The following is an 11,368-nucleotide window of genomic DNA, read 5'->3' on the forward strand; positions in this document are numbered from 1 at the left end:
AATTAATTTTACCAACAACTCCTGGCATGGCTTTAAACACAAGGCATCTAAATTTCAACTTACTACTTCCCTATTACAGTAATCTGACTGTACCATTGTCACCCAGACCTATAAGCAAAAAGCAGAGAGATACTTTCCAGTATTATGGGGCTTCTGAAGTAAAACAAAATTGTTTTCTTAGTTCTTTCAAGGGCTAAACCATTTTCTAATCTTTTATCACAAGGATTCCAAACCAACCACAGCAAACACAAATACTGATGTCTAAGCTAACAGAGCTGCTTGAGCAGGCAGGGAAGGCACAGGCACTTAGAAGGGCTGGCTGCTACACAGCACATCCTCCAGACTACCTTGATGACTTTGGTTTTGAGATGGGGTTTTCTCTGGCTCCCTGGCTGTCCACAAACCCAGAAATCCTCTGCCTCCTGAATGCTGGGACTAATGGTGTGAGACACCATGCCCAGTTCAGCCTCCACTTCTCAATGCAAAAGATAGCACAATACCTAATTTCAGTTCAAACTCATTTCCCTTTATTAAAGTCCAAGTTACTATTACATGGTTTGATACTCAAAGGAAAATTTGTTCAAATAAAACATTTCCAGGCGACTGTTTTAATCAAGTAGCAATAGCAGTGAGTCCTTGGGAAGCCCATCTGTAGAGATAAAAAAACAAAAACAAAAATCCAAAGAATTAGCAAACAAAGTGCTGAGAGGAAGGTATCTTACCTAAAATCACTTTTGTTACTACAATCCCAGGAGTTCACCACTGGGGCACTTTCTGCTTTTGATACAGTCCTAGTCAACTTACAGGGAGTAGCTCTGCGGCCTCTTCATAATTTTACCACTGGTACTTAGCTTTCCTTTTTGATTAGAAAAGTGCTTAAAACCAGGTAATCCTAGAACTCAGATCAATGTAAACTAAGGGATAGTAATCTGGGGGTTGTTCGAGATGGCTCAGCAGGTAAAGGCATTTGCTGCTGAGCCTGACAACTTGAGATGAATCCCCAGGATCCACGTGGTGGGGGAAAACTGACTCCTGTAAACTGTCCTCTGGATTCCACAGTTGCTCTGGCACAAGCATGCTTCCCTTCCCCACACATATGAATAAACAAATAAACGTAGCAGGGCAGTGCTGTCATCAACCCACCACTCTCTCTCTCTCTGAACTGCCTCTTCTGACTTGGTCAGGGACACACTACTTACAGACGGGAGTTTACACTTTGTCGAGGCCCAGTTCCTCTGGAGTGGAAATTCCCAGTTCATTTAAAGTTGGTCTAAGTTCCTGGATGACATAGGGATAGATTTCCTTATGAGGTCCTGCTTTGTCCTGTTGGCAGTAAGAACAATCTCTATTAACAAATGAGACTAGGGAAGCTTTTAATCACATTGGCAGGGCTAGGGTTATAGTCAGTTGGTAAAATGCCCACTAAGCATTCTACTGAAGCCTTCCAGTTTGGTCCCCAAACCACAAAACCAGGTGTTTACTCCTGTAATCTTAGCACTTAAGAACTAGAGGCAGGAGGATCAGAAGTTCAAGGTGGTGATGACAGAAGAAAAGGTAATTAAACATGCCCATCAGGCATCAGAAAAATTAACACAAGGAAAGTTTTAAAATTTGCTTGGAATTTAAAGGCCTAACAGAATTAACTACCAGTGCTGAATGACTGATAGCTTATAGAACCCTCAATTATCTTACTCATTATGCATAATGGTATTGTCACTTTCCCCTTACAAACCTTAAATCCCTCTCCCCCAAGACAGGATTTCTTTGTGTAGTCCTGGCTGTCTGGAACTAGCTCTATATACCAGGCTGGTCTCGAACTCAAGAGTGCTGGAATCACCACCACACCCAGCTCCTTAAACTTTCTTATAGAATATGTCCTTTCGTGGAGAATTGTACTCAGAGAATATTATGTGCAAGGCTAATTCTGATAAGTGATATGACCCAACTACTCCTGGAACAACTTTAGCATCATTCTCTTACTGACCTTAACAACCTCCAAGATGCGAACAGCACTAGCAAAATCATTTAACCGTCTACATGCACGCAAAGCAGCATCAATGATTTTGGGCTCAGGAACCAAATCATAACCAACAAGTGTGTTCATCCCTGTGAAGTTAAAAAAAGAAGAGTCACATTAACCTGAAATATCCTTCTTAACACTAAAATTTAGTTATCTATCTACTTTCCATGGCATAGCTCTCTATATTCTTACTGAACCATGAACATGTGAACTCATTAGTTTGGATCACTGTTATTTTATCTATAAAATGGGATTCTACCTGTAACAAACTAGTAAGAACACTGTGAATCTTCTACAAAGAATTAGCAGAATTATGCAACAGTATTAAGATTAAAGGAAACACCTTAGAGGTCGTCAATTTATATGCTTAACTGTGAATACAATATAGGGATTTTTAAATCATCTAAAAACCACTAGAATACTTAAAGAGAGATAATGAGACCCAAATCAGGCATTAAGACATTATAGAAAAACATTAGTGTAAAGACTCAAAAAACATTCAACCAGAAAATGACAGGGCATGATTACTTTTGTGTCTGCACAAAACGGCACGTCATGAAAATTGAAGACTTGAGGAGAATGCAGAACTGCTGTTTTTCATAGGTTATTCAGTAAGAACCTCCCAGCTGCATCAAAATGGAGCCATTACATTCCAGCAGAGAGGTTAAAAGCACTTGGCTTTCTTGCTTTTATTATTGTAAAATTTGAAGAAAAAAATACAAGCAAGTAACAACCATGCTTGCATGGTTATATAAGTTATATATAAGTCTGAGATGACTTACATAGTTAGTACACGGACAACTAATGGCTGATACATACATAATACTAATTATGTATGTATAATACAAAATAATAATTTATTTCTGTTTTAAAAAAAATCTGCAACTCATAACTTAAAACTAACAAAAACCAGCCGGGTGACGGTGGCGCATGCCTTTAATCCCAGCACTCGGGAGGCAGAGGCAGGCAGATCTCTGTGAGTTCGAGACCAGCCTGGTCTACAGAGCTAGTTCCAGAACAGGCTCCAAAGCCACAGAGAAACCCTGTCTCGAAAAACAAAACAAAACAAAACAAAAAAACAAAAAAAAAAAACAAACCCCAAACAAACAAACAAAACATTAACAAAAACCTCAGACGGGGTGGGGATCAAATGACTGCTCATGTACATTAGCTGAAGGCACAGAACTAGTAACTCAGCTAGCCTGTATCTGCAGCAGTCATTTTCAGTGAGGGTGGTTTGTCATGTAGGTAATTTCGACACTGGGCAATATCTGGAGATGGTTTTGGTTTTTGTAATTGTGATGTACTTATCACAAATACAGGTAGAGGTCAAAGATGCTATTAAACACCCTCCAGTGCAGAGTTTCAAACTAGTTGCTTTCAATAAAGTAGTGAAAATAGTTCATATTTACACACCCTGACAGACAGATATGTCTATGTTCCAATTACCTTTACGCAATTCCCAGGCATCGATGTCTGGCTTGTTGAAGTATGTCACCCAGCGAGCATCAAACTCCTCATCTGTCTCATGTGATCCATGAGAATAGCAGCGAATGGACTGGACAGCTACAAAGGAAAAGAGCAATGACTTCAAAAGCAATAAGACTATTTTGAAATGTAAATGCTGTATCATGTCCTTAATATAGAAGCTGGCAGAAGAAAGAGTAGAGAACAAGAGAAGAGGACAAAATATATAAAGAATGCTTAACATATATTGTCTAATGCATTAAGTTGTCTTTTTATTTTTGAGGCAGATCTTGCTATGTGGCCTAGGCTAATTTCAAGGCTAGCCTGACCTACAGTGAATTCTAGGCATAGCCTGGGCTACAGAGTCTCAAGAAGCAAGAAAAACAAAATTTAAGTACTAACAAAAGTAAAACTGTCCGTGTGTGGGTATATTCACATGAATGCAGGCACCCTGAGGAGCCAGAGCTATTGGATGCCATGGAGCTGGAGTTACATTGTGAGCCTTCTGATAGTGCTGGGAACTTAATTCCGGTAGTGCTGTGGTAGAGCAGTTAAGTGCTCTTAACCAATGAGTCATTTCTTCAGCTCTTATTACAGCCTTAATATGATAACTGAAAAAATAAAAATAAAAAATATAACTGATAGAAAAGGAGAGAAACAAACAAAATGTATAATAGCCATTTTAGGACTGTGAGATCAAATGAAAGGACTTGCATCTTGAGCAAAATATCTGCTATTAGTCCCAGAAGATCACACAGCCCAAGACCCAATTTCCAGACAAATTTTCTGCACAATCCTGGTCCCAAACAAATTGGAACACATGTATAAATGGGCTGGACATAGATATGTTTTAACTTCTTTGACAAGGAAAAAGGTCTCTAAACCTAAATGTATCTGACATCTAAACATTTAATCAAAACTACACATATATTCAGTATTTTGGAAGACTAATACATTTTATACACCACATTTTATAACCCTCTATCTCATGATTACCTGGAAGTTCTAAGCTACCTTTTCAAAAACTAAAGTTATCCTTACTTAAAGCGGAAGAATAAAATGGTATAACCACTCTCAAAGACTGCTTAGTGATTTCTTATCAAATTAAAGCATAGCTACAGGGGTGGAGAGATGGCTCAGCAGTTAAAAGCACTGACTGTTCTTCCAAGGGACCCAGGTTCAATTCCCAGCACTCACATGGAAGCTAACAACTGTCTCAAACTCCAAGATCTGACACCCTCGCACAGACATACATGCAGGCAAGGCACCAATGTACATTAAAAAATAATAAATTATAGGGGCTGGAGAGATGGCTCAGAGGTTAAGAGCACTGTTCTTCCAGGGGTCCTGAGTTCAATTCCCAGCAATCACATGGTGGCTCACATCCACCTGTGATGAGATCTGGTTCCCTCTTCTGGCATGCATACATGCAGACCACTATATACACAATAAATAAAAATAAATTATAAAAAACAATATAATCCAGTAATTTTCCTCTTAAATATTTACTAAAGAAAAATCCAAGTATATGTACAACCTCCTAGAGTTAAGTTTTTTTTTTTTTTTTGTTTGTTTGATTCCTCTATTCCCCAGTGGTTAGATCCCAGGGCCTTGCCTGACTAGTTTTTTAACTCTGGGTCAACTGTTAGGTTTACCTTCAACCTAGAAAAGCACTTCATGGTAGCCAATTTCTTTTGTTTACTTCTAGGTGTGGATATGAGTGCTAGCTTTGTTTTCTAACTATAAAAACAGACAACCAGCAACTGTAAATTCAAGCCAAGGTGGTCATGCCCTTCAAAGATTTGATTATGCCTTCCTAGAATCCAAATTACAAACTGTTACATGAAGAGGGGGGCCATGCTGGGTATGGTGACTCACGTCTGTAATACTAACACTTTGGAAGTTGAGGCCAGCCTAGATTACAGAGTAAAATCAAATCTCAGAAAACAGAATAAACCCTTATAAAACAATCACTTGAGCCAAGCATGGTGGCACTTTAATTCCACTACTCAGGAGGACGAGGCAAGGTAGACCCCCTTGAGTTCCAGACCCACCAAGGTTATAAGAAAGACCCTGTCTCAAAAACAGTAAGATAAAACCAAAACCAAACACTGGGTATACACACAACCAGACTATCCTATGTCCCACAAAGTTTAAATTTTTCTAAACCCAGTAATGGGTAGAACCTATTCTATTAGCTAAGGACCTGTCCTTAGACACTCCTCCCACAAGTAAGGCAATGTTTTATTTATATATATTGATAGATAGGTTTTATTTTTCTCTTGAGAGAGCATTTCCCTACATATTGAAGGCTAACCTGAAAGTTCCATCCTCTTGCTTCAGCCTCTCAAAAGCTGGAATTAGATCAGGTCCAGTTCTTTCTCGCACACATAGCTAACACTTTGTTTTTAGAGAAATTATACAGGCACCACCCCCTCCACCCCAGCACCAGCATCCCAAACACATTCTCTTTGCCTAAGTGGGTTCTGCGTGGTATTAGCACATGCACACATGTATTTTGAGACAGGGTCTTATGTGGCCTAAGTTGGTTTGAAACTTGCTATGTAGACAAGAATGACCCTGAACTTTTGGTTTTCCTGCCTCTACCTCCAATTACAGGCATGCACTACCATGCTGGCTGGTAATACAAATTTCTGGTAATTATTCAGTGCTTTGATACAACCTAAAGTCCATCAGAGGAGGAAAAGAGAAGTGTGAAAATAAGAATGTTTAAAAAAAATCTACTCTAGGCTGGTAGCTCAGTTGGTTATATGCTTACCTAAAATGCAGAAAGCCCTGGGGTTCAATCTCCAACATCGAGCAGGTGGGGCGTAGTAACTCAAACCTATAACCCGGCACCTGAGAGGCAGAAGCTGATCAGAAATTTACTGTCATGTTCTGCTACCCAGACTACAGGAGTCTCCTTCCACCCAGCTGCCCCAAAAAATATTTCTAACACTGCTTTTGGCATTCAGTTCTACAAGTTTAGAAAAACCCAACACTATATATTAGAAAAATAAAATCCAATAAAGGGCTCTTTAATCCTTTGTGTTCAAATTTAGTTCAATCAGATGGCTTTCTGCTTAAAAATTAAACAGACAAGAAGGCCCCAAGAACAGTCCCTTTTGGTAGTGGTAATTCTAGGAATGAGGGACAGAAGGAAATGATACGCAGGGCACATTAACAAACTGACAGCAGGGTTATTTAGTGCAAAGCTCAAGACCTCAAGGGCTTAAGGGTTAAGCACCTGCAAAGAATACGAAGTGCTGCTTCAGTCCAGCACTTTGTCAAGAGGAAAAACAAAAAACAAAAAACCCCCACCCTTCCAGGGTAAGAATGTAAGAGCCAGGATATCATAATTTCTAGGGCTGACTAGAGTTTGACTTAAAACACTGACTTAGGAGGTGGGGGAAGGAGTATCAGGAGTTTAAGGTTATCCTTAGATTCAAGGCCAGCCTGAGCTACAAGAGACCCTGCCTCTAAATTAAAAAAAAAGAAAAAGAAAAGAAAAAGAAAAACAGGGCTGGAAAAATGGCCCAGTATGTTTGGATCCCAGAACCCATATAAAACACTGGGTGGACATGCTGTCCTAACTGTAATCCCACTCTCAAAAGGTAGAGGACCCTGGAGCAAACTGACTAAGGAGGGAGATTATTCCTATCAGAAAGTTTAAGACCTTATAGAACAGTGGCTCTCAACCTGGAGGTTAAATATCAGATATTCTGCATATCAGACATTTACATTACAATTCATAACAGAAGCAAAATTATAGTTATGAAGTAGAAACTAAACGATTTAATTGTTGGGTCACCAGAACATGAACTGTATTAAAGGTCACAGCAATAGGAAGGTTGAGAACCACTGCTATAAAGAATGTATCCCGGGGCTGGAGAGATGGCTCAGAGGTTAAAAGCATTGCTTGCTCTTTCAGAGGTCCTGAGTTCAAGACCCAGCAACCACATGGTGGCTCACAACCATCTATGAGATCTGGTGCCCTCTTCTGACTTGCAGGTGTACATGCAGACAGAACGCTGCATACATAATAAATAAAATCTTAAAAAAAAAAAAAGAATGCATCCCAACACCAACCAACCAGGGACTCCCACACACCCTTCTTCAATTTATTTTATGGAGATGGGGTCCCAACTCTATCCCAGACTGGTCTGTAACTCTTAATGATCCTCCTGCCTCAGCCTCCCTAGCTCTAAGTCACCATGTCCAGGTTCTTCTTTTTTTTGACAGTGTTTTTCTGTGTAGCCCTAGTTGTTCTGGAACTCTCCGTAGATCAGGTTGGCCTGGAACGCAGAGAATCGCCTGCCTCTGCCTCCTGAGTACTCGAACTAAGGGAGTGTGCACCATCACCACTGGCTACCCAGCTTCTTTTTGACTTTCAGTATAAAACGTATGATCTCATACCAATAACAAATCTCAACCTTAAAATGAAGAGAATCACAACAAACCAAATATGCTTTGCACATTTCTGTCAACCACGAACCAAATATAGGACGAGTAGACTATACTTGGCATGACCATATCAAGCCTTTGTGCCAGTCAAGGTGTCAAGAGCTACATTATCTAATTTAAACCTCACAGACACCAAAACATTATATTTTTGTTTGCTTGTTTGAAGACAGGATTTCTCTGTGTAGTAGCCATGGCTGTCCTGGAACTGGCTCTGTAGACTAAGCTGGCCTTAAACTCAGAGGTCCACCTTCCTCTGGCTCCCCAGTCCTGGGATTAAAGCTGTGCAGCACCCAAAACATCGTCTCAACTGCCAAAAGACAACTAAAGTTTAAGGTCAATTAGTATGTACAAGGTCACACAGCTAAAAAGGAATAGACATCATTTGCAACCAATACTGCCCCCTTGTGGCAGTATTCGGGTATACTATATATATGGTACAATCATCTAAAATGAAGCCTTTGGCTTCTGAATTATACACCAATAGAAAGCCTCAGAGATAAACCTAGAGGAGAACTTTAGTCTATGATTTTTGGTTTTTCTGTTTTGTTTTGTTTTCTTTTGTTTTAATTCTTTGAGACAGGGTTTCTCTGTAGCCTTGTAGCCTATCCTGGAACTAGCTCTTGTAAACCAGGCTGACCTCAAACTCACAGAGATCCATCTGCCTCTGCCTTCGAGTGCTGGGATTAAAGGTGTGCACCACCACCGCCTGGCCAATCTATGGTTTTCTTAAAAAACAACAATAAACCTTTAACATTTTCCAAACTTTCTTTAAAAAAGCAGAAAATTTCCCTAACATAACAAACTCCTGAAGTGCAATGCCCTCCCCTCCAAAAAAAGAAGAAAAAGCAGATATTTTCCTTTTAAAAAAAAATTTCCTAGCTAAGTGTGGTGCTGTGCCTCTAATCCCAGGATCCAGGAAAGGGTGGCAGAAGGGCTGCTACAAGTTTGATATCAGTCAGACCCACACAGTAAACTCCAGGCAGGCCAGGTTTCTATGGGGTGACCCCAACTCAAAAACAAAAGCAAAAAATTTCCGCGATATTTCTCTATATGAAAAAAATTAGACAGCATTTTAATACCAGGATAGTCCAAACTTAACTAAGAAAGAGGAACAGTCCCACCACTAACAAAGTCAGTTTCTCTAAATAGGTGTCATATTTTTCTGAAAACACCATCATCTCCTTGGCTTTTTAAAATGTATGTTTTGCCTGCACTTCATGGGGTGCCTGAGGAAGTCAGAAGAGGGTGTCAGATCCTCTGGATGTGGGTGCTAGGAATAGAACCTGAGTCCTCTGCAAGAGCAAGTGAGCCCCGCACCCCGTGGGTCTTTTAACCCTAATCCTATACTTATGTGATTGTTATGTTGTTAATATAACAAATATAAAAAACAAATTAAATGAAGCAAAAATATTCTTTAGGTTCGAATTATCAAGGAAACATAATTTTGGAGTGTCTGAGTTACTTTTTTTTTTGATATAGGGTTTCTCTTTGTGACAGCTCTGTAAGGCTGGCCTCGAACTCAGAGATCCGCCTGCCTCTGCCTCCCAAGTGCTGGGATTAAAGGCGTGCGCCACCACCCAGTTTTTGAGATACTTTTTTGTGTGTGAGACAGGGTCTCTCACATGTAACCACCATTGGACTGGAATACAAAAAAGATCCACCTGCTGCTGCCTTCCTATGAGTGCTGGGACATCATACCTGGCTGAATTATTTTTATATTAACACACAAGAACAAAATTTCATAATGTAGTATACGCTACCACCACAGACCAGGATCCACGCACAACTACTGTAACTAAAAGTACAAAGCTTTACTTAAGCTGAGTGTGGTGGCTCCCACCGAAAGTCCCAGCTCTTGGGAGGCAGGAGAAAGGCACTAAATTACTGGCTGGCCTCTGTGAGTTCTAGGCCAGGCTGGGCCCACACAGAGGCCCTATCACAAAAATACAACTATTTCTTTGAGTTAAAGGCTGGACTGGTTTGCATAGCGTTCCAGGACAGCTAGGGCTACATAGTGAGACATACCAAAACCAAAGCAAACAAAAATAAGATCCACAGTGCTAGTGGAGGAGGCGGAAGATGCACTAAGCGGCAGAGCAATCATCTAGTATGCAGGAGGCCTTGGGTCCTGCCCCAGCACTGGGGGTGGGCGGGCAGTGATGGACACAGAGAGCGGGAAACAGGCAACAAAACTCAGCGTTTCATAGCTAGCATTCAGGTTTCTAATTTTAAATGGGCGGAGTGGGAATTCATGAAGTTTTCCCATGTTTGTACATCCAGGATTCCTGGGTATTTGGTACCCAACTTTGGAAACGTTAACATTCTTACGGTTAATACCGATCAACATTCAGGCTCTGCTGCAAGCCGTAAGAAACCACCACATACGGTCACCTATTTTACACACGGATATAGAGCGCGGCTCAACAGTCCTTAAACGTGACCGCACCGAGTTATGAAGGTGACACAAAAAACGCCAGCAGAGAATTGCCCGATTAAGACTCAAAGTGTATTGTGTCCCACTGGGAAATCGAATAGTGTTCTAGGAAACGCAGGGCGGGCGGCGCGCCCGAAGGCTCAATGTCACCTTCGTCAAGACGCCCTAGGCCGGCGGGGCCACTCCCGGTCAGGTGGCTGCGGGGTCAGCGCCGGGAACAGTCACGGCCCAGAGACTGAAAAGGAGCGCTGAGCCCTTGTCCTCAGCGACCCCGGCAGGTCCACACCTGACGGGTCGTGGATCCAGCACCAGGAAGTGGCCGGAGGGAGGCCTGGGGGGGAACTTCCTTGAGTCTCCCACACAACTCCAGACGGCAGCGGACGGTCTGCGGTCACCGGGCTCGGCGGCCGGCTCGCAGGGCAAAGGCTAGGCCGCCGGGGAGCCTACCCTCGAGTGGCGGCGGGAGCCCAGGTCACAGCAAGGACACGCGGGTGCGGGCTGTGGCGGGCGCGGGCCTTACCGGCGGCGGGGCTGGGGGCCGAGACGGGGTGCAGAAAGCCTCGGGTGGCCGCGGCTGCGGTACAGCGACGAAGGGCAGCGGCAAGCATGACGGCGACCGCAGCGAACTCGCTGAGGCTGAAGAGAAGCCGGTGTGAGCTCGCGGGCGGCTCAGCAGCTCGTGGGGGCCGGACTCACGCACCGACGCACACTGGGCGGAGCCGAAGGCCGGCCCACTGCGGAACCCGCGCCTACGGAAGCGGGTGGGGTACTGTGGGGTACGGCGGCACGTTGAGGACAAACTAAGTCAGCGCTTTGCGGACGCTGCTGGTCCTGTGACCGGAGTCCCATAGTGAACATCCTGGAGTGGGAGGAAAGGCAGGGCACGCAGTGGACCCTGTGGGTTTTGGAATCCGACAACGGAGGCGCTATCAAAAATTGGATTTGTGCCGATAATAACGTCAAACTATAATAAAAATAACCGC

At 42.5% G+C, this 11,368-nt stretch overlaps 1 protein-coding gene across 1 annotated transcript; it reads right to left on the reverse strand.

Annotated features, from left to right (window-relative positions):
• Positions 1-504: 504 nt before the first annotated feature.
• On the reverse strand, positions 505-11,096 carry LOC121445365 (cytochrome c oxidase subunit 5A, mitochondrial). The gene is made up of 5 exons (XM_041647473.1): positions 10,906-11,096; positions 3,470-3,586; positions 1,985-2,106; positions 1,200-1,323; positions 505-649 (listed from the first exon to the last, which is right to left on the reverse strand). Exons 1-4 carry the CDS (start codon positions 10,991-10,993, stop codon positions 1,210-1,212), a joined length of 441 nt encoding a protein of 146 aa, XP_041503407.1. The 5' UTR covers positions 10,994-11,096; the 3' UTR covers positions 505-649; positions 1,200-1,209.
• Between the last annotated feature and the right edge of the window lie 272 nt (positions 11,097-11,368).

This window comes from Microtus oregoni, unplaced genomic scaffold (genome assembly GCF_018167655.1).
Source record: "Microtus oregoni isolate MIOR12 unplaced genomic scaffold, Mior012 000179F_ref0000403, whole genome shotgun sequence".
Classification (NCBI taxonomy): Eukaryota; Metazoa; Chordata; class Mammalia; order Rodentia; family Cricetidae; genus Microtus; species Microtus oregoni.

Bases quoted from the DNA above. Each gene is read 5' to 3' on its own strand.
- LOC121445365 (XM_041647473.1), bottom strand. From the start codon at position 10,993: ATGCTTGCCGCTGCCCTTCGTCGCTGTACCGCAGCCGCGGCCACCCGA. The intron at 3,587-10,905 runs GTAAGGCCCGCG...TTTCCTTTGTAG, and splicing joins GGCCCCCAGCCCCGCCGCCG to CTGTCCAGTCCATTCGCTGC. The intron at 2,107-3,469 runs GTAATTGGAACA...TTAACTTCACAG, and splicing joins TGCCTGGGAATTGCGTAAAG to GGATGAACACACTTGTTGGT.